General features: G+C 33.5%; 3 protein-coding genes across 4 annotated transcripts; 2 read left to right on the top strand and 1 right to left on the bottom strand.

The window, feature by feature from the left end:
• Positions 1-548: 548 nt before the first annotated feature.
• On the bottom strand, positions 549-6,729 carry LOC137826896 (neutral ceramidase 1). Of its 2 annotated transcripts, none has more exons than XM_068633053.1 (10): positions 6,469-6,729; positions 5,725-6,274; positions 5,252-5,460; positions 4,284-4,628; positions 3,549-3,816; positions 3,183-3,450; positions 2,964-3,089; positions 2,419-2,482; positions 1,774-1,937; positions 549-1,217 (listed from the first exon to the last, which is right to left on the bottom strand). In XM_068633053.1, the coding sequence occupies exons 2-10, from the start codon at positions 6,024-6,026 to the stop codon at positions 669-671; spliced, it is 2,295 nt and encodes a 764-aa protein (XP_068489154.1). In that variant the 5' UTR covers positions 6,027-6,274; positions 6,469-6,729; the 3' UTR covers positions 549-668. The 2 variants fall into 2 exon arrangements, with proteins under 2 accessions (XP_068489154.1, XP_068489155.1); XM_068633054.1 differs by having other exon boundaries at positions 5,725-6,038.
• A 4,343-nt stretch (positions 6,730-11,072) lies between these two features.
• On the top strand, positions 11,073-14,295 carry LOC137826897 (galacturonosyltransferase 8). Its single transcript, XM_068633055.2, has 3 exons — positions 11,073-11,399; positions 12,245-13,495; positions 13,771-14,295. The coding sequence occupies exons 1-3, from the start codon at positions 11,283-11,285 to the stop codon at positions 14,044-14,046; spliced, it is 1,644 nt and encodes a 547-aa protein (XP_068489156.1). The 5' UTR covers positions 11,073-11,282; the 3' UTR covers positions 14,047-14,295.
• A 782-nt stretch (positions 14,296-15,077) lies between these two features.
• Positions 15,078-21,645, top strand: LOC137826895 (uncharacterized). Its single transcript, XM_068633051.2, has 9 exons — positions 15,078-15,657; positions 16,623-17,342; positions 18,256-18,351; positions 18,424-18,507; positions 18,713-18,947; positions 19,034-19,194; positions 20,025-20,303; positions 20,677-20,856; positions 21,329-21,645. The coding sequence occupies exons 1-8, from the start codon at positions 15,325-15,327 to the stop codon at positions 20,725-20,727; spliced, it is 1,959 nt and encodes a 652-aa protein (XP_068489152.1). The 5' UTR covers positions 15,078-15,324; the 3' UTR covers positions 20,728-20,856; positions 21,329-21,645.
• Positions 21,646-22,457: the final 812 nt, after the last annotated feature.

Raw genomic sequence — 22,457 nt, 5'->3', positions numbered from 1 at the left:
TACGGTTTTAACACAATTTTAAAGAGAAAAAATAGATTAATTTTCTAAAAAATTAAACTTTATTGTATAAATTGTTATTATGATTATAAAAATAAAAAACAAATCCTTGTGAACTAGTTATAAAAAACATCTTTCTGTTTCAAAATATAATTTGGAACATACTTGTGCACATAAATCTTTATTGTCAATTTATATAGTTCATAATTATATAATATATAAATTTGTGTTATGTGTCTTACATTTTAGAGATTTTACATATCTCCGTGTCCATATAGTATCAGTGTCTGTGCTACATAGTCAGGAAATAATTGCCTCTTGAAAGAGAGACTCGCTTACCAATACCAGCCAATCAAAAATCATTAGTAAAAATAATTGAAGTTTAAGAATAACTTTTATGTAACAATTAAATATGAATGATTAGCAGTGTTTCAAGAGCAATTTTAAGCCACAAATGACTTGATTAACTACAATGATGAATAGTTATGTTCCCTCCAAACAAAAAAATATAAAGAAATTGGTTAGTTGCAGAGAATTTGTAGGAAAGGAGATAGAGAATAGTTGGTATCATCCTTGATTTAATATAGTCTGCTACAATTCAGTTCTCTAATAGAATACAGACAATTAAAGATGTATCATGTATGTATGATCAAGTGGTATCCCTCCCTTTGCTATTCAACTACAAATGCACTAGATGAACCTGTGAAGTGACGAATTGACCCGAATAAACCTTTTGCAGCACCAAAATGTTTAATTCTGTATATACCAGGAGTTACATCCTGAGGGATTCTCCATTCTATGGTGGCTTTGCTGTGAGAACTGAATTTAAAAGGTCTCGACCATTTGAAGCGCAAGCAAAAATCATCATCATCATAAGCAGAAACCCAAGTGTTCTTTCCTTGGAGAAACTCCACCAGGGAAAATGTACCTTCTGTCATAAGGTCATTACGAGGGCATGCAGACCAGAAAGTAACAGACACCATGGCACCTCGCTTGAAGGTGGAGTTCTTGGGAACATCAGAACTACAATCCCCGAACTTCACACCAATGGGGGTTGCATCCATCACAACTGGAGCTAAGAGGCTTATTTGCTTGTCTAGGAGATCAGGGGGCTGAGGGCCTGGTTCTACAGGCTGACCACTGATGAGAGCACGTGCAAGCTTTGTAAACTCCTGAATGTAAGCACTCAGTGTGTGTGGACCGTACAGCGTGGAAGCACCCTGTTAACATGAAAATTTAAGTTATGAAGATGAACATGATGGTTACATCCTATGAGGCTCGGACACGCCTCTTAAACAGTGTGTCGATGTCGAACACAAACAATTATATGACACGTATCGGTGAAATCTCCAATTCAAAATATATCTGTTTGATTTCTAATATGATTGTAAAAATAAGAAACAAATCTTTTTGAATCAGCCATAAAAAATATCTTTCTGCTAAAAAAACTGAAACATACTTGTGCACACAAATCTTTATTGTTAATTTATACAATTCATAATTATATAATATATAGATCTGTGTACTCGTGTCCTACATTTTAGAGATTGTACGTATCTCGTGTTCGTGTCCGTGTCATATAAGTGTCTGCATTAGTGTATGTGCTACATAGGTTACATGTCTTGCTGATATTAAGTTATGCTATTTGATAATGAGTTGCATAGCTAAAAGCGTAAACTTACACTGATGTTGGATTTACTAATGCTACAGCAATCTAAAAATGTTTGTTCCATGCTTTATGTTTATATCCCTTTTCACAAGTGTAGTTTAACTGACCTCATATCTCTGCATCTCGTACTCTTCGTAAGTAGTCACATACTGCGAATAAGAATTGGTCAACCCCGCTATAACAACATGAATGTTGCTACCGTAGCCTTTGTTGCCACTTAGCACTGTTTTGACTGCATCACGAAGTCGCCTCCCAGCCATTGTGGTGAATTCTGTCAGAATTAAAACAATCACTGAAAGCATGAGAATCCAAAGAAATTCATAGGCTCACCATTCACAAACACTATACAAATACAAATATCAATCTGCAAGGGAAAAGAAAAAAAAAATAGAATATATGTATAATATTATAGCACAACATATTAAGCAAGGCATTGGTTTTTTTCACTTTATCAGATCTTAAAACATTTAGACACATAAAAAGTGAAAGACATTAATAACTAAGATGCAGCCATCCTTTGAATAGCATGCTGCTGCCAATAACAGTTCAATGAGTGTATGTGTGCATGTGTGTGTAATTTCTCTCTTTTCAGCTCAAAGATGTTCAACAACTTGTGTTTGATTTTCATTAAGCGGATTAATATATTCTCATACGACCAAGGTTGTGGCTAGTTGAAACTTGAATGTTTCAAAATTCAAAGGATAGAAATTCAAACAATAACATTACAAGAAATTATGACTAAGAGCTCATACCTCCAGGTACACTAAGAATAACTAACTGCCCAACTCGGAGGATCTGGATTGGAAGTATTGAAGGCTGCAAATGAACATGAGATAAGGTTCACATGAGTAAAAGTGCCTTGTGATGTGAGAAAGAAATATTTGGGGCTGAAAAAAAGGAAGTATATCTGTGCGGCAGAAAATGGGAGAAGAGAAAAATGAAACTTCCATCATCAAAGAAAGTTAAAACAAATCCAAGATTTGGAAAAACATTTGGCATAATAACTAGAGAGAATGCATAATAGGACTTCTATCTGAAGAAAAAACAAGACTTCAAGATGCAAGAGTGATACTATAAAATCAGTTTCCATTCAGATTATTTGAATTTAGTAAAGAAATTAAAGTGGACATGCCAGGAAAAGTTATACAAATCTCTGAGGAAAGTAAATAATCTGCTGCTGAAACAGTCTCAATTCCCATCAATCCTCCATCATTTTATAAATCAGATAACACAGAACATAATTGAACTGAGCTAGGAGATTAGAACACACGTTATTCAGTGTAAATGAGTAACTTACAGCCCAATCATATGGTAGCTTCATTTCACCAGTATCAAGCAAAATGGGCTTTGGCTGATGACAATCTATTTGCTCCTTGCCTGGCGTTTTAAGTACGTTGCGGACCAGCTTCCAGAATGGATTTCCCTGACATACAATTAAAAAAATATGCAGACTTCTAAGATTATTTAAGAATACAAGCTAGGATAACGCTTCAGCTAAGGTCTTACCGAAGGTTACCTGATCGTCACCTTGCTTAAAGTCGAAAGCTCCAGGTCCATCTGTTGTTCCGGCAGCAAATGCAAATCCCATTGCAGCAGGGCATGTTTTTACAACCTTAGAAGTGCTTACATTAGGAAGATTTACCGCAACCTGGGAGAAATCTATGAAAGCATGTCGAAAATCAACCTTCCCTTTAATCTGTTCAGATGCTCCATTGAATAGCTCCACTGCTTTTCTAAACTGTCTCTCTCCGATAATACGTGTACTTTCAAATTCATCTGGATAACTGCCAGATCAGTTTATAGGGGGCACTTTATCAAAAATCGTAATGGCATAAGAATTTGTAAGAAATAAAGAAGCATTGAGCATCCAATAAAAAATTACCCGGGTCCTCGGCCATAGCACAATTCATTCTTTCCTCCACATGTACTATGATTGAAGTCACAAGGTAGTTCAGTGTCTATACAAAAAGCTCCAAGCACATTTGGACTAACATCTCCACAGTTTGATTGACAAAATGCAGATACAAATGTAGGCTTGCCAACCTCCCTAAGGACAGCACCTCTCACACGTCGAGCTACACTTGAAACTTTGGTTGCAGGTTTACCAGGAGGAGATTGGAATGAGGCTGCAAGCTCCAGTAATTTATGGTCTGCACCAATATATTTTAAGTGAGATTAGAAACATTTTCAGTTATTAATTATTATTATTATTATCAGATATCCACCTTTTTATGACCTATTTATAGCACATGCATAATAAAGCAAGGTATCATCACATGTATGTGTCAAGGGAACTTCTTACTCCCCAAACAGATCTTCCTACATCTATATATAAACACTGGTTTATCAAGAATACGCAAGAAAAGCATTTTGAATTGTTGATTCATTGCCAGAGATGGCTTAGAATCAATAGTTCATCCACAAGTTTGCCCAATCTGTAATATTCTAGGATATTTTAATCTTGTAAAAGTACTTAAACTTTCCCAGGCTTAGTGCCTTGTACTGGCCTATCAATTCCAATGGCATACACTTGTAAATTTCGAAGTTATTTAACACATGTACTAAATGGAAGAGAAGTTCTTAGCTCATCCATTGTAGCTAAAAGCAAAAAACTTACATTTGTCATGAACGTTTGGAATTATGTTTGAAATTCTTCGAGGGATTCCATCATTTTCAAATCCAACAGAATCCATTCTTACAGACCCTTTTCGCTCAAACCAGTCTTCCATAAATCGTGCAGCTGCACCCTTGTTATCCCCGCTAATTAATGAGTTTGTTCGGCTCATTGAAGTACCATGAGTAGCAAACCAATTGAAACTTCCCAAAGGACCCCATTCATCATCAACAAACTTCAACAGAGTCATTTCTTTATCAACATTATACTTGTATTTGCTTCTCTCTGCCTCAGGGTTGTTGAGATAAGCACTGGGACTGCGATTTACACCAGCATCTAAGAGCTCTCCTGCAAATTGGAGATAATTTATCTCTAACCATGTGAGATCACCAAAGAGAGGGGAGAAATGACACAATAGGCTAAACAGTTGGCTACCAACAACAAGTGCACTTGCTAGAATATACATTGATAGCTTCAAAATAACAATAAACAAATTCATAACACAGATAAAAATGTCAGTAAAACAGAGCAGCCTAGAAGAAAAAGGTAAAGCCAAATTAGCCAATCTCATTCATGATTCCTGTAAATTTCTTGGAATGAACTTATTAATATAGGTATTATCAATGCAAGATCCTTGCAACATTTATTTTAATTACCTACTTTGATGGTCAATATTTGAAGATCCACTTCCTATTGTAATCCCCTGATCTTTTCATCTCTAAAGAAATAATTTGAACACAAAATTTAAAGAAATTGATGTTGATGACAAAGAAAATTGAACCCTAGATGTAAAACTAAAACTAATCAACTTGCTTTCTCCATTTTTTCATCTTTTTTTTCTGACATGCTTTAACAGGATGCAAAGCTACCATGATTATAAATAACACTTCAATTATCCACATGTGATTGCATTTTCTATATGCAGAAAAAGGGATAAAGGACTGAGAAGGAATGACGACTCTTTTCCTTACCCTTATTGACAAATATTGATCCTGGCCGGAGATTTTCATGGGCTTCCACAACACATTTCTCAATGCCATCGACAAGGACATCAAATGACTGCCGAACAAATCCAAGAGATGTCACAATGTACACAACATATTGAAGATAACCCCCAGGACCAGCATGAGTGTGAATTCCACTAATAGCCACATTCTTTTCAGTATAAAGATCACCATATCTGTCAAACAAAATAAAGAACAAGATCAGGCAATAAGATAGGGATCAAACAAAACCAAATGGAAACATCAGCTGTTATTCCTGCCAGAGAACACACTCCCTGGAGAATCCTCAAGCTCAATGTGAACTCAAGAAACCCAGGTGAGATTCAAACAAGCATGCTTTATTTGTCAAGCCATGAATCTGTCCTAAAATCAATCTTCCATAATTTCTACAAGTTATTATCGCAGTAATTTATTGATAGTAAAGAAGCCATTATTGATACCTTGCTTTCAGCCTCTCAATCACTTTGATGACTACAAGCTGAGAAGCCATGCAAGCGTCGAGGTTCACAAACACCACCCGGTTACCCTCAGGCTGAGCAACAATAAAAGCTCTAGCCCGAAGCCTGAAGTGAACCCCAGATGCAATTTGCTCCGTATTAGCATAACCCATCATATTGACATCAGCTGCAGGACCGGTAATGTCATGGCTTCCAACACCAATCAAGTACTCAGAAAAGGAATGCACGGCATCACTCCTGAGTAGTAGCACCAGAAGCAGCAGTAAAAGGGTCCACACTCGCATGGTTGCAGATGCCTTTCAAAGGAGACGGAAAAGGGAACTATATCACACCCAAATGCAAAGCATAAACAAGACCGGTTTTTCAGGCACCCCCAGTTCTTCTTTTCCCTTCCAAAATCACACCCAAATGCAAAGCAAAAACAAGACCGGTTTTTGAAGCTCCCCCAGTTCTTCTTTTCCCTTCAAAAATCACACCCAAATGCAAGGCAAAAACAAGACCGGTTTTTGAAGCTCCCCCAGTTCTTCTTTTCCTTCAAAAATCACACCCAAAAGACTTCCAGTTATTGAAAAAAAAAAAAAAAAACACAGATGGATATTTAAAAACTTCCAAAACAAGCGACTCCAATCTCGCAAATCCAGAATATAAAACAACTCTGCTTCAACGTATAAACATGACAAAATCACAGAATCGCAGGAAGCAATAAAGGGTAATTCAGCTTCTCACCACCCAAATGCAAAGCGCGATCACGAGACCATGGTGAAGTAATTTAAGGTGTCAGTGAATTGCAGAACGACAGCCCCAGAAAATGAATAGGGAAAAGCAAAATTGAGAGAGAAAGAGAGAAGAGGGAGAGAGTCCAATGAAGGAAAAGGAAGTGAAATAAGAATGGTTGGTTGAGTCTGTGGAAACTGGCACGGTTTTGAAGTGAAGGTTCCTCTCTATCTACCTCCTATTTAAGGTGAATTTCACTTCACCTTCACCATTGCATGGATCAACCCATTCAAAACATTATTACCTTTTTTTTTCACTTTTCCTTATTATATGTGAAAAAATATACATTAACAATTATTATAATATAGTCAGCAAATTAAGATAGTATTTCATAAATAAAAAAATTACACGTAATATAATATCTCTATTTTTCATATTTATGAAAAATAATTTGGGTATATAAGGATTGTTAATATAAATGTTGAAATAGTTAAGAGATCTTTTATGGGTATTTATTTAAAAAGAATAATATTATATGAGGAAATTGGAAAATAAATAAGAATGATGAGTGTAACTTACTCTAATGTATTTGTACAATAAATGTAAAATTTAAGTAAAGTAAAGTATGAAAAATTTAGCATAGATTCACTTCAGTTGATTTCCACGTGAAAGTACTCATTTCCATGTGTTATGATGGTAAGTTTATACAGACATTAAACTGTTATTTAATCATATATGTTAATTTTAATTATCTTTGTAAAAACTTTATAACCAAAAGTGTAACTATTATACATTCATGTTTGGAGAATACTTGGAAGAATCATCATTACTTTTCTAGAAAAAAAAAGTAATTTCTTTACATGAATATGTATCAGCTTAAAATTATAGTTTAGAAAACAAATTTTACAAATTAACTCGTTAAATTTAAATTATGGAAATGTTTTTTAAGAAAAAGAATAGAAGCTAACTACTACCATCTTGTAATTTAATATTGTTATTATTATTTGAGATAATGTGTACATATTATTATTATCAACAAATTTTATAATGCTCAAATAAGCATTTAGTAGTCAGATATAATAAATATTATAAACATATATGTATTTTTTATAAAATGTATATTAATAAATTTGACAGAGTGTGTGAACACAACTAGATTTAAGTGGATGACATGTGTGCAGCTATCCTTAAAGTAAACAAGTGTTGAAATTGAGTAGTGCCACATTCATACTTTGAGGGATGAGCCAAACACAAATTAATGCTTTGAAGTAGGCACATAAAAACTTAGTGGAGCTACTATCATCATTTTCCTTGACTAAATTCTTTTGTGAGATATTAGCTATGAGGTTTCCTTTGTTATGTTTTGAGTGTTTCAAATAATTTTTATTACAGTGAAGTTTAAGTTTAACTCAATTCCATAAAATCGGCTTATAAGGTTAAAGTTTGTATCCACTTATATATAATGAGAATCTCCAACACATCCTCGTGTTGAGACTGTCAACTCGTGCGTATGACTATATATTATGGATGGTCCGATAACGGTCCGATAGGGGTGGTCTGATAAGCCCAACAAACACTCGCTATAATAGACTCGAAATGACTCTGATACCATATTACAAAGTGAACTTTAAACCTAACTCAATCCCATAAAACTGACTCACAAGATTAAAGTTTGTACTCACTTATAAACATTATAGACAATATGTGGGATCTCCGAAAATTTTGATGTTTTAAAATTAGAGTTCAGCATGTAAAATATGTACTATATATTACATATATTGAATAAAATAATTCAAAATACTTTAAAAAGGAATGTATTAAATTGTAAATCCTAAATTCTAAACATAAATTTTAAACATATTACATTCATATGTAACATAAGTAACCGATATATTAAAAGAGGTGTATTTGTGTATGCATCGTTTGGTGTTTAAACTTATATAAAACCAGAATAATTGAAAGAGTAGAGAAAAATTCATCACTGCCGAATCAATCAACATGTTTGTGCAGATGTATTGGTTTGAATGTGAATGCGAATCACCGAAGTGTGTGATGGAGAAATAATGATGAAAGTGATGTATATGATTTTACACTAATTTTTCTGAATCGGTTCATGACTCTAAAATATTAGAAGTTTCTTTAGAAATAATATTAAGAAAATAATTAAATATAATTATTAATGCTTTAAGTTAATTTGATAGATATATTCAGTTAATATTTTGAAGGTATTTATTAATGATATTTATTTAAAAATTTTGAATAGTTAAAAAATCTTCCATTAGGAGTGAATAAAGAAAGATGATGGAAGGTGTGATGGGCCATTCCTTTAACTTTTTCAATGTATTCTGCTTTTGTTTTTTGTTTTTTATTTTTTATTTTTTCTAAAAATAACCTCTTTTCACATTCATTGTTCTTCGAAAGTGATGTTGGTGACTGGGACATATATAGATATAATAAAACACAATGATGATATATAGATATATTAAAACACAATGATAATATATAGATATAATAAAAGACAATGATAATTTAACACTCTAATTTTCCACACGCTAACCATTCATATTTTTACTTTATTTTAAAATTATATTTATATATATATATATATTTATACTAGTTGAATATAATATTTTATTCTTTAAAAAGTTATAAAGTAGAATTGAGAGTAAAAGAGGGGTGTCAAAATTGGATTTTCCTATATACCGTGAAATATATTCAAATATTTTGCTATATCAAATGTTTCGTATCATTACAATTTGTAGTATGTAAGTTATTTTAATAATAAATACTAATACCACAAATTTTTTAAATGTATTTCCATAAAAAAAGTTTTTATCATAAATTACAAAACTCAAAACATGTATTGAAATAAAAATATATTTGCATATTTGACCTTGTAAATGATACTTAAAAAAAAATAAAAAAAATATGCTTCGTAATATATTTTTTTAATTATCTTGCTTTGATTAATGTCGACTATAGATTTCTAATTCTTTTTATCAGTCGAGCAACTCTTAGAATAAGAATTTTTTATATATATTTTTTCTGATTATTTCATTAAAAAAATTCGTTAATATGCATAAATATGTTTGAATATCAAAGATTTTTTTTTTTATAAATAAGTCAGTTTCGTACACATCAATATATTTTAATATTGATACATTATATGAATTTAAAATCCTTGTATTTATGTTTTTTGAATAATTTATTTATAACAGAAAAATATGAACATAATGATTGATTAATTAAATGTACGAGCACTTAAACTTATTTTATGTTATCTTAAATTAAATACACTAATAAGTTGATGTTGTAAATTTAGTACTTGTAAGAAATTTCTTAGCATTTTAACTTATAGGAATTATTTATACTACAAATTGTACAACTTACTAATATGTCTTTTTGATAGTCTAGTTTTATAGTTATTTCACTCTCTTGTATTTAAACGATGAAAGAATAACTAATGAATTCATTAAAAAAATTAAATTTAAATATCGTACTTAATTATGTAAATTAAAAATATTGATAAATTACTCTTTTTGCCATAACCTATGAAGTTCGAACACTTCTGCGTGTCGGATACCGACACTCGTATGACATTTGTAAGACACGTATCCGTGAAGTGTCAAATTCAAAAAGTATTTGTTAGATTTATGAAAAATTTAGTATGATTCTAACACAATTTTAAAAAAGAAAAATACATTAATTTTATCAAAATTCAAATTTTATTGTATAAATTTTTATTATGATTATAAAACTAAGAAACAAATCATTGTGAACCAGTCATGAAAAACATCTTTCCGCTAAAAAAAAATATGGAACATACTTGTACACATAAATCTTTATTGTCAATTTATATAATTCATAATTATATAATATATAGATTCGTGTCCCGTGTCTTACATTTTAAAAATTTTACGTATCTCCGTATCCGTGTCAGATACTACATAGGTCATAACAGTGCAAACGAAGTAGCTCACTAATAAGATTGATCCAATATCATAAACCAATTTTCACATAATATTATTATAAAAAAATTTCATAAACCAATTAAAAATGGTTCAAAATTTCCCCTTTTAAAATAATTAGCATAAAAGTCAATGTAGACATATAAATTAGTGCAAAATGGATCACTTATATCACCTTATTTATGTCAATTGATCAAATAACCAATGTAAACAAATAATTGGTGATAATGTTGATTGTTATGTTAGTTACTCTCAAACATTTCTACTGTTTTCATCTATTGTTATTTTATTTTATTTTAGGTTTTTATTAAGTTTCAATATACTTAATTTTATATTAAAGTTGGATAAATACACATTATTCATTTTAATTTAGCACTAACTTTTGTTTCATGATATATGTAATTTTCAAACTTGATATCACTCTTAACAAAATAGTGAAAATAGAATCACACTTATAAGAAGAAATGGAAAAAATAGTTTTAAATTAATTTATTATTATCATTGTATTTCCATGCATTAATTGTTCTCAAACATTACAATCACACTCAATTGTTATTAAATTAATATTTGCAATGAGTGAATCATGTTTTTTCTTTATATGGTATTTTTTTTTTTTGGTATTTGAGTTTAGAAGTTCATGTTTGTATTAAATTTTTTTCGTTTATTCGAACAATTACTCAACAACTCTTGAATTAAACTCTACTAAAAATATGTCAAATCTACGCCTTAATTTTCTGTCTTTCTTTGCGAAAAAGGTGGTGATAGAGAAAATCAGAGTGCATGATTTTGATAGTTGAGTTGTGCTGCTTCTTTTGAATCAATCCATCGTCACTCTTTCACTCTGATGCTCACACAAAAATGGTGAATCCTCGATTTCCACGTTCCACCATCTCAACTCTCACTCTCTCCATCGCCTTCTGCATTGTCCTCGCGCTATCTTTTCTCGTCACGCATTCTGATTCCTCCCATCACACGGTAATCTTCAACCCCTTTTGTTTTCGTTCTGTGATTTTCAAGGGGAAGATAAACTTTTCATTTTATTTCTCGAATTATGGCTTATTTGTTTTCTGGGTTGGCTTATTTCGAAGAGAAAATTTGTGGGGTGGGGTTAGTTTTGGACCTTGTCATATGGGTTCAAATGGGTTTGGACCTAGTTACGAGCTAATTTAGTAATTTTCTGTAACAGAGATGACTGATATCAGAAATGATAAAATTTTGTATTTTTCTATTATTGGAAAGTACAGAGATTTTATGAAGGTAGATTAATTCGTTTTTGCATTTTGAACTAGGCTTGATGCATGATAATTTTATTGGGTGTGTTTTGGTTTGATTTGCTTAGTTCTTTTAGCCGAGGAAAATTGCAATGGAAATGTCACTACTGGAAAAGGAAACAAGTTTATTAATCTCTTTAATTTGTTTTTTTTTTCTGAGAAAGGATAACCATTGTTGTTATACTTTTGAACTAGCCTTGACGTGTGTGTTGTTTTGATTTGTTCTTGTAGTCTGAGAAATTTGCAATGAAAATGTCACCACTAGGAAGGGGAAAATGTATGTTATTTTCTCTAATTTGTTTGCTTTTCCTGAGAAAGGACAAATACTGTTGTTATGCTTTTGAACTAGCCTTGATCTGTGCTAATTTTATTGTAAAACAAACTGGGTTTATTTTGATTTGTTATTGTAATCTAGGGATTTTCAGTGGGAATGTCACTAATGGAAAGGGAAAGTCTTTATTACTTTCTTTCTTTGTCCTTTTCTTTTCCTGGGAAATGAATTCTTTTGATGAAGCTAGGTCACTATGTGTTGTTCTGCTGGTGAACTAGGATGCTAATGGTGGTGTTGCACATGGATTTGAATCAACAAGGAGACACATTCTTGCTCTGAAAAAAGATCCTCTCAATCCTCGGTTGGACCAGATTCGCAAGCAAGCCGATGATCATCGCTCTTTGGCTCTTGTGTATGCTTCCTATGCACGCAAACTCAAGCTTGAGAGCTCAAAGCTTGTCAGGGTTTTCGCAGAGCTATCTCGCAACTTCATGGATCTAATGAGCAAGCCTCAATACAGGCCTCTTTTTGGGAATGATGTATCCCATATTGATGAATCAGTGCTTCGTCAATTGGAGAAGGAAGTGAAAGAGCGAATTAAAACCACACGCCAGGTGATCGGGGATGCAAAGGAGTCCTTTGATAACCAGCTCAAGATTCAGAAGTTGAAGGATACAATTTTTTCAGTAAATGAGCAGTTAACCAAGGCAAAGAAGCAAGGAGCTTTCTCAAGCCTCATTGCTGCCAAGTCAATTTCAAAGGGCTTGCACTGTCTCTCCATGAGGTTGATGGAAGAGAGGATTGCACATCCTGAAAAGTATTCAGAGGAGGGAAAGCCTACCCCTCCAGAAGTTCAAGATCCTAACTTGTACCACTATGCTTTATTCTCAGACAATGTCCTTGCAGCATCTGTTGTGGTCAATTCAGCAATGAAGAATGCAAAGGAGCCGCACAAGCACGTGTTTCATGTTGTGACTGATAAGATGAACCTTGGAGCAATGCAGGTGATGTTTAAGCTGAAGGATTATAGTGGTGCACACATTGAGGTTAAGGCAGTGGAGGATTACAAGTTCCTGAATTCTTCTTATGTGCCAGTCCTTAAACAATTGGAGTCTGCTAACCTGCAAAGATTTTACTTTGAGAACAAGCTCGAGAATGCTACAAAGGACACAACCAACATGAAGTTCAGGAATCCCAAATATTTGTCAATATTGAACCATTTAAGGTTCTACTTGCCAGAAATGTATCCAAAACTGCATAAAATTTTGTTTTTGGATGATGACATTGTGGTTCAGAAGGACCTTACTGGGCTATGGAAGATTGATATGGATGGCAAGGTGAATGGAGCTGTAGAAACATGTTTCGGGTCATTCCATAGATATGCACAGTACATGAATTTCTCACACCCCTTGATTAAAGAAAAATTCAGTCCAAAGGCTTGTGCATGGGCTTATGGAATGAATTTCTTTGATTTGGATGCTTGGAGAAGGACAAAATGCACAGAAGAATATCATTACTGGCAGAATCTTGTGAGACTCTTATTTAGTTTTTTACCACAACACTTTAGTTCTTCATTATATTACATCACTAGCAATGGTGCTAGAGGCTGCATAATCAGATACTAGAATAGAAATAATTTCCCTGTGCTAATTTTGAACTTTGAGGCTATATCATTTCATATATATTTTTTTTATATAAAACTTTCATGTTAGATATCACTATGCAACTTGACATCTCAGCTATGCTGACACCCATCTAAGCAATATCATTTCATATTTAACGGCTTGTGTTCATGTTGCTGCAGAACGAGAACAGAACACTATGGAAATTAGGGACATTGCCACCAGGTCTAATCACATATTACTCAACAACAAAGCCACTGCATAAGTCATGGCATGTTCTGGGACTTGGCTATAACCCAAGCATTGGCATGGATGAGATCAAGAATGCAGCTGTGGTGCACTTCAATGGCAACATGAAACCATGGCTTGACATTGCAATGTCTCAATTCAAGCCACTTTGGACAAAGTATGTTGACTATGAACTAGATTTCGTTCGGGCATGCAATTTTGATTTCTAAAGGGTTTAGTTTCCTCTCACTGATGCTGATTCAAGTGTCACACAGTTTATTTGCTGTTTAGTTTTTGATATATTATGCTTATATGGTTAACGTAATTCCCAGCTGCTGCAGGAAAAATTAATCTTGTTTCTTTCTCTAATTGTAAAATTCATTTGTATAGTAACTCTCCCATTTCTTTCCCATTATTTATTCACAACATTTAAGCAATAATGTTATTTTTAAAATATGCTTCATCTGAATTAAATGTTCCACTCTGGCTTTGGTTGTTTTTATTTTTGTCTTGAATAAACTTTAACTTCTGATTCTGATATTTAAAATATATATTTTTAATTTCTATACGCACCATTTTTAATGTTTATAACTTTAGATTGTAGAGATTATTATAGGAGATTAAATGTATATAAAAGAATTAAAAGAGACTAAAATGGTCTATCTAACAAACAATTAAAATAGGCAATTTCTACAAATAAGACAGAAAATAAAGTTTGTTTATAAGATTTTAATGAGTAATTATTATTATTTTGTTCAAATACAATTTTCATTCAGATTTTTTATCTGAGAGATAGTATCGATAGCAGTCACGAGATATTGTCCATTTTGGAGTTTAATGTATTGTTACGATTTTGTTCTTAAAAGGTGTATCAGTAGGTTTGAGGTAGGGTGAAAGAGTATATAAAGTGTCATTATTGACCTTAACTCCTGAACAATGTGGAACTATATTAACTATACCGGAACAGGAGTAAAAATCGAGAAAAGAAAAACTAAAACAAAAGAAGGTAACAAAGATATATTTATGAAATTAAATTTCATTATGAATTAATATTAAATAAAAAATATTATTTTATAATTAGTTATTTATTAGGTTAGAATTTTGTAAATCGAAAATACAAATTATATTTTTTATTTTATTTTTACAATTTAAATTTTAATACACATGACTTATGTATTTATTTAAAATGTAGAGTACATGATGCAATACATAATAAAATTTTAAAAATTGTATTATGTGTAGATAAAAGGAGTATGGAATCAGAAATTGAAATGAAGGGCGCCATTTCCAAATTGTGAAAGGGAATAACACGGCTTCAATCTATCTATTATATTATCCGTTCATAAATAAATGCCCCTAATTTTTTCCCTCTCATAAAAATTAATAACTAATTAATTCAACAAACAAACAAAAAAGATCTCTGTCTTCTCTTCTGCCATCGAATTTCAGGAATGAGAAGGTTACCACGCCTTCTCCTCCGCCGTGCATGACCTTCCTCCGCCGCCACCATGCCGGCCACGCGTCCTTCCTCCGATCTGATTATCCACCGCCTCGCCTCCTCCGATTGCGAAATCAAGCTCAAAGCCATTCGAGAGGTGAAGAATCAGATCATCGGCAACCGCACCAAAAAACTCTCCTACATCAAGCTCGGCGCCGTCCCCGTCCTCGCTGCTGTTCTCGCCGGCGCTGATGCCGATTCCGCTCCCGGCTCCAGCCTCATCGTCCAGTCCGCTGCCGCGCTTGGCAGCTTCGCCTGCGGCGTCGATGCCGGCGTCCGCGCCGTTCTCGACGCCGGAGCTTTCCCTCATTTGATCAGGCTCCTCTCTGCCGCTGACGACAAGGTAAATTCGAGTAGTTACAGCGTGTTTTTCTCGAGTTTGTTTTACGTGTTTTGTTTCTCAGACATTGGTGCTTAAGATGATGTTGCTATTGCGAGAAATGAGGCAGCGCTGTTCGTATTTCTGTGTGGTACATTGGAAGTTAGGAATTGAGTAACTCGTTTGAAATAGTCATGTGTTTATCTTGTAATCAACTACAGTTTCTAGAATGTGCGTATTTTAGTTTGTCCGTAATCCTGTCTTTCTATGTCTTTGTTAGGTTGTGGCATGTTGATGTACTGTAACCTTACTTGGTTTCTGTTGGCTCTACTAGTTACTATGGTAATGGCAAGAACTGCATATGTTTTTTGCTTAGGGATGAATACGGTTATGCTATTTAGGAGATGTATGATAGGGTGGAGTAGGAATGCCAAGGGAAAGAAAAATGGAATGCTAAGTGAATGCTATTAGTAGAGAAATTGGAAGGACCGAAACCTGGCTTTTGCCCTTTCCAAGAAGGGAGTCCAATTATTAATCTCCCGATAACTTGTTTTCCTACCATAACATGAAGCATTTTTTAGTGCGATGGATGCTTTAATAAATATTGCTTTTGTTTGGCTGCATCTGGTGGGTATTTAGTCTGTTTACAATAGTTGTGAGGGGTAGATAGATTATGATCTAATGCAGTCTGTGGGGTGTGGAGTGGACATAATCTACCAAGTATTGTCACTTTGTACCTTCATATTTTAGTGTAGGTTGAATGGACAGAGGTTTCAGGAAATGCTTTTGTTATTGTTTCTATTTAACCTTTCAATGTTAAATATTTTTCAAGACTTCTTTATGCCTTTTGTCCTATTGTGTCGTGCAGTAGGTACAACAAAACATAGCTGCCTAACCTTTATACAATAATAATTTCTGTGATATGTGATATGCCTGTTATTTTTTCTCTTTTCTAATGATCTAATAGACCTGTCTCCCTTTGATTTCAGGTTGCGGATGCTGCTGCCCGCTCTTTAAGAATGATTTATCAATCAAAACTAGCTCCAAAGTATGATTTTTATAAAGAACAGGACATGGGATTTCTTCTTTCATTACTGAAAAGTGGCAATGAAAATCTTACTGGACTAGGTGCTAGCATTGTTATTCAGTCTTGTGAGACAAGTGATGAACAAAATATATTATGCTGTGCGGGTGCCTTAGAAAGACTTATTAGTCTTCTTGATGGCACTCTAAGCCAGCGAGATTTTAGTTTAGAGTCCATTGCTGCAATTCTTAAAAACAATCCAGAAGTTGTCTCTAAATTTGTGGACCTTCAAAATGGAAGAGCTTTGAGTTCAATAATTGAATTAACCAAGGACAGATATTCTCGGACAAGGTTATTAGCCTCCTTATGCTTGATTTGTGTAAATAATTCATCTTCTTGCTATCTACAAGACACAGGAATCGAAACCAAATTGATAAATATTTTACTTGAGCTCCTTGATGATTCCGGTAAAGTTGGAGACCATGCTTGCTTTGCCTTTTCAAGTTTAGTTGAAGGAAAAGAAGATGTGCAGAAGTTAGCATTTGAGGCAAATGCTATTGATAAGTTCAACAATCACTTGCAGAATTGTGCTTTACATCCCAAACGTCTTGAAGGGATATTCATAGCCTTGGCTGCTCTTTGCTCAAAATTGGAGTGCTGCCGGTCTAAGTTTCTTTCATTGCAGGTGTGTTGTTTCGTGGAAACTATTAGTAAAACTCTTACATTTTTTGCTAGGAACCATTTTTTAATTCCCCCCCACCCTATATATACCACTGTCTTCCTTGCTTTGGAAAATATAAACAACTAATGAAAATTAAAAAGAAACCTACAAATTTAACCCTGATACTGATTTACTTGAAAGTAGCCTTCTCTCGACTGTTATTATTGAGTTTTTCTTTTGTCTCTTGTTCCTCCTTTTTGTGTCATTGTAATTTTGGCTATGTGAATGTGGCAATGGTTTTTCTTTATCATGTAGCACTGGCGACAAACATATAGCTTCGTTTTTTCCATGTCTGCTTGTACTTGCAGTTATTTTCTAGAACAATAGCTTAAGGGTTCTAAGATTCAGTCTGGAAACTGATGCTGTAGGGTTTCAACCGACTTTTTTTTCTTTCATTTGTAGGTATGCTTTATATTTATTCTCTATTAAATGATTAAGTTTTTTAGGTTGTATCATTAGGCTCATACTTTTTTTCTTACTCGCAGCTCTTTCTCAGTTATACATATTGAAGCTTCCATGTAAATGCGATTTTTGCTTAATTTTTCAGCAGAAATAACTTGTGTGTGATATTGCATCAGCTTAGTAAATATGTCAACAAATGGAACCAGAATCTTCTGTAAAGAATGGAATACCCCCATTGGTTGTTAACATGATGTCATGGCATTGAATTGAATTATATATGGATGGTAGTGAATTTAGCATTTATTGATGTGCTGTAGATATACTCCCTGCAATGTGTCTCTTCCTGATACATAGATTAGATGATAAGCTATTTGTTTTTCTTCTGAATCTTGTAATGGAAAAATTTGCCCCTGTAAACTATGAACTTAGATACTAAGTCAACTTGCAATTTCTGCTTCATTGTTTGTGAATACAGGCCTTGAATAAATTAGTTGATGCCTTAACATATGATGATGCCAATGTGCGCACTGCAGCTTGCATTTGCTTAAAAAATGTCTCACGCTCAGTCAAGGTGCGTAACTTGTGACTAATAGCACTCTGTCTTTCATCCTATGTGTAACAGTTCTCATAAAATTCTATTCAGAATTTGAGTGCAGGCTATTTCATGAATGAAAGGACTATTGCTACTTTGGTTCGGCTTCTATCTGATCTTTCTACTTCCGTCCGAGTATGTCTTATCACATTTACAACATTCCTAGTTTTTTGTATGTAAGTTAAATTGAGTATATGCTGGCTTTCTTTCCTGGAGAAGTAAATAAGGGAAATTGCCAGCCAATTGTGCTAAAGGATTGAAATCTAAACTGTGGAATCTGAGAGTTAAATATCAATTACATGTTAATTATTAGTAAGCAGAGCTTTTTCCATATTGCCAGGTTGCGGCCCTTGGTGCTATTAGCAACCTAGTGATCGACTTCACACCACAGAAGTCTAGATTCATACAATGTGGAGGTATTAAGGAGCTTGTTCAATTGACAAAGTCTATGGATTCATCCTTACGGTTAAATGCTGTATGGGCCTTGAGGAACATGGTATTTCTTGCGGACAAAATGTGTAAGGAAGAAATCTTCATGGAGCTGACAGTGTCTTCTGTAGCTAGCCTTATCTGTGGTAATGATCTTCATTGCCAGTTCCTACTTTTTCTGATCAATTGGTGTGTGCCAAAAAACTTGTCATTGATTCTGGATACACTGCAGATCCAGAGCCTTCTGTTCAAGAACAAGCTCTGGCCCTTGTTCGCAATTTGGTTGGTGGATGTATGGATTGTGTTGAATATGCTTTTGCTGAAGATGGTATCATACTGGATGCTGTTGGAAGGCAATTGCAAAAATCTTCAAAAATTGAAATTGGGATACAGGTTGGAAATAACTTTTGAAATATTCATTGGTGGAATACAGTCATTACAATGGACATTGTTATTGATGTTACAATCTAAAGATATATATTATGATTATGTTATGGTTCTCCTTTCTGTACTTCTGTCCACCCTCTTTTTGGGTTATGTTAGGTAAGGGAGGAAGGAGAGATGATTCGTTTCGTAAAATATTTTATGCTAGTGAAATTCTCAAAATTTTGTTTATGCAACGAGAGATAGTTTCTCCTTACAACAGATTACAGAGGGAATTCCCCTGGAAAACATAGATTGAGTGGCTAAAAGTTATTAGGTAAAGGCATAAGAATGATTTTTATATTATATTTCTAGCACACTCCCTCACGCAAAAGCCCCATGCGTCTGAAGTGTGGACAATGCACAAGCCTAACTACTTTGTGCTGGAGTTAAACCTTTTTTAGAAGAATGGTGATGCCATGGTACCAGGGCCGCTATGACTAGGTTATATTTTTAAAATTTACCACTGTAAATCTGTTGCATCAAATATTTATGGGGGCAACAATAGATCCACTTTCATCTCTTTTTTTTTGGTATGGCTCAATCAAGTCATTTTGAGATTAATATCTTGTTTATTTATATTACTTCGATTTTGAGAGCATGGTTCTGTCAATGTGATTAGGGAAAAAAGTATAGGATTTTTTTTTTTGAAGATCTCAATGGAAGTGTAAAGGTTGAACAAGGTATCTTTGTCCCTGACAAGATAAAAATAAGAAATTAGCACAATAAGCATATGAAAAAAGAAATTGCAGTTGTGTTGAAATCTTATTCTTCAAACTGATTGTTATCTATCCGTGTAGGGGATGTACTTACTCAGCAATATTGCATGTGGAAATGAGTCTCATAAAGAAGCCGTCATGCAGCTACTCTTTTCAAAAGCTGAAAACGGGTCTCACTCTTTCTTTAGCCGGTTTTTGCTGAGCAATGACAGTCGTTTACGCCCATCTGCCCTTTGGGTCATAGTAAATCTCACGTTTCCTGCAAGTCCTGGTGCATTTGATAGGATTGTAAAACTGCGTAATGCTGGAATTGTTTCTCAAATCAAGAAGATGGTCAATGATCCTTGCATGGATGTGAAGGTCTGTTAATCTTCCTTTCAAACTGTTCTTGTTCTTTACTCCCTCTAGACTCAACATATTCACACTAATTGGTTATGCTAGTGAAGCAATTCATGCTAGTCAAGAATGTTAGTTAACCTTTATAAATTTAACTTCATTTCGTAAATTATCGTTCATATTAGTTGATGGAAGAGTTCAATTTTATGGGAACTTGTTTCAAATGGGAATACTCTCCATTTAAAAGCCACGCGGTTGATTTCACAAGAATAAAAAGGTTTTTTGAAAATAAAATTTGAATTAAATAAAAGGTATTTTTAGGATGATTTAATTAAATAGGGTTGAATGAGTTAAGATTTTCTTTAGTTATTTTATAAATTTTCTTTTGTTGATGCAGCTTCGTGCAAGACAAGCACTTGCGCAGATTATTACTTTCGGTGATAATTAATTGTAATCAGTTACTCCATATTCAAAGCCCTTGGGCAACAGGCAAAGATAAATCTCGATAGTTCGTTTTCTTCCCATCCCCACCTTATATGTAAGGTGTCTCCAGTCTTGTGCTTCCGCATCAAGTATGGTATGTACCTGTGGATTTACATCAATGATTTGTTATCTTTTCTATTTCTGTTTTTTTTTTACGGAGGCCACTGGCAAAATTTATTATGCTATTGAAAATTGGAATGGTTGACTGTTATTTAGTTGTTAATATCTGCTTAACCTTGATTGGTTAACATAATGGTAAAACTGTATAAAGTTGGCAGTGGTTCAATGCTCTATGACAGGAAAGCAACTTTATACAGTGAGATGGTGATTCTATTTCTTTTATATTTGAGATATGTTCTTATTTATTTAGGGTCCACGAACTAGTCTTCTGGTCGTGGATGGAGATTTATTTTTTCCTTGTTTTTCATACTTTCTCGCCCCTTTTTTACCTTTAATTTTTGTGCTGCTACTAGTTTGTCAATATGTCTCCCTTGAAGTTTTTTGGCATGGTATTATATTCTACTGTGTCAAATTAATACATGTTTTTTTTCGTGATTCCTTTGCAGGTGTATAAAATTACTTGTATTTTTTAGAACCAGTCAGAGCAGTGTGAAGGTTTTTGAATTTTGTAAGCACTCCTGACCAGGTCACCCCAAAGACTCTTTCTCTTTTGCTCACACTGTGTATCACCTTTTGTAAGTCGGAAAGATTAAAGTAGACTTACAGGCTTTAGTATTGTACTATATGAGTAGTAAATGTCAATTTTAGAACTTAGTTTCGATTTCATTCTGATTCTGGAATACTGACGAATGATTGAATTGTATGTGTAAGCAAAATGTCAAGGGGGTAATGATTGAAATGAATCTTTGCATGTCTTGTAAAATTTCTTTTCTGGGTCATCAGATTACTCCTGTTTCTTTTGGGAGGGGGTAAAAGCAAATGACCAATTTTTCTAACCTGTCCCAAAGAATTAGTTTCAAATCTGAATTCTTGAGAATGCGAAAATTAGTTTGTGAACACTATTTGTGAACCAAACTTAGTACCTATATTTCATTAGCATCGGCAGCAACGCATTAATTAATTAATTTAGCAGATTAAGCTTATTATATGTCATTCAAAATGAGATAGGTAACAATGATTGGAATAAATCAAAATTAACCTTAGAGTTCTAGCAAAAGAGTGAGTTTTTTTTTTTTTTTTTGTCTTTGGATAAAACTAACCAAGAAATTTTATAGTAATAACAGCAGCTGCATGCATTTAGAAACTTAATTTTATTTCTTTATGACAAAATTGTAGTAAAAGAATGAAATTGGAGGGGGAGGGCACACGATTAGCGTTGCACTCATTCTGTTTGCATATGTTATGTTTTGTACTACGCTAGCATACAGGTAAAATCCTACTCATGTAGACTTTTTTATGTGAATTAAATCAGAAGTTTTATTTTGATTTGTTGTAAGAATTAATCTATATACTAATTGTGTATTAATTCCTTTTAAAAAAATATTTAATTACGAGTTATTTTTTTAGTTCAACGTATAGTTAGTTAATGTCTTCATTTTTTAAGTATAAAGACAATTTTGTAGAGATATTTGGTATCTATATAGATGTGTAATTTTGGTCTAATTTTGCGTGTTTTATTTGTTTTATTTTGGTTCAATTGAACTCGCAATGTAATATATTAATTTTATAGAAAAT

Source organism: Phaseolus vulgaris, chromosome 8 (genome assembly GCF_051622355.1).
Source record: "Phaseolus vulgaris cultivar YP4 chromosome 8, ASM5162235v1, whole genome shotgun sequence".
In the NCBI taxonomy this organism is placed as follows: Eukaryota; Viridiplantae; Streptophyta; class Magnoliopsida; order Fabales; family Fabaceae; genus Phaseolus; species Phaseolus vulgaris.
Note: the sequence above shows the minus strand (reverse complement) of the source record. Positions and strands in the feature narration are given on the sequence as shown.

Bases quoted from the DNA above. Each gene is read 5' to 3' on its own strand.
- LOC137826896 (XM_068633053.1), bottom strand. From the start codon at position 6,026: ATGCGAGTGTGGACCCTTTTACTGCTGCTTCTGGTGCTACTACTCAGG. The intron at 3,817-4,283 runs GTAAGTTTTTTG...ATATTGGTGCAG, and splicing joins TCCAAACGTTCATGACAAAT to ACCATAAATTACTGGAGCTT. The intron at 1,218-1,773 runs GTCAGTTAAACT...TCATGTTAACAG, and splicing joins ACGAGATGCAGAGATATGAG to GGTGCTTCCACGCTGTACGG.
- LOC137826897 (XM_068633055.2), top strand. From the start codon at position 11,283: ATGGTGAATCCTCGATTTCCACGTTCCACCATCTCAACTCTCACTCTC. The intron at 11,400-12,244 runs GTAATCTTCAAC...CTGGTGAACTAG, and splicing joins CTGATTCCTCCCATCACACG to GATGCTAATGGTGGTGTTGC. The intron at 13,496-13,770 runs GTGAGACTCTTA...ATGTTGCTGCAG, and splicing joins ATCATTACTGGCAGAATCTT to AACGAGAACAGAACACTATG.
- LOC137826895 (XM_068633051.2), top strand. From the start codon at position 15,325: ATGCCGGCCACGCGTCCTTCCTCCGATCTGATTATCCACCGCCTCGCC. The intron at 17,343-18,255 runs GTGTGTTGTTTC...TTGTGAATACAG, and splicing joins CTAAGTTTCTTTCATTGCAG to GCCTTGAATAAATTAGTTGA. The intron at 20,304-20,676 runs GTCTGTTAATCT...TTGTTGATGCAG, and splicing joins ATCCTTGCATGGATGTGAAG to CTTCGTGCAAGACAAGCACT.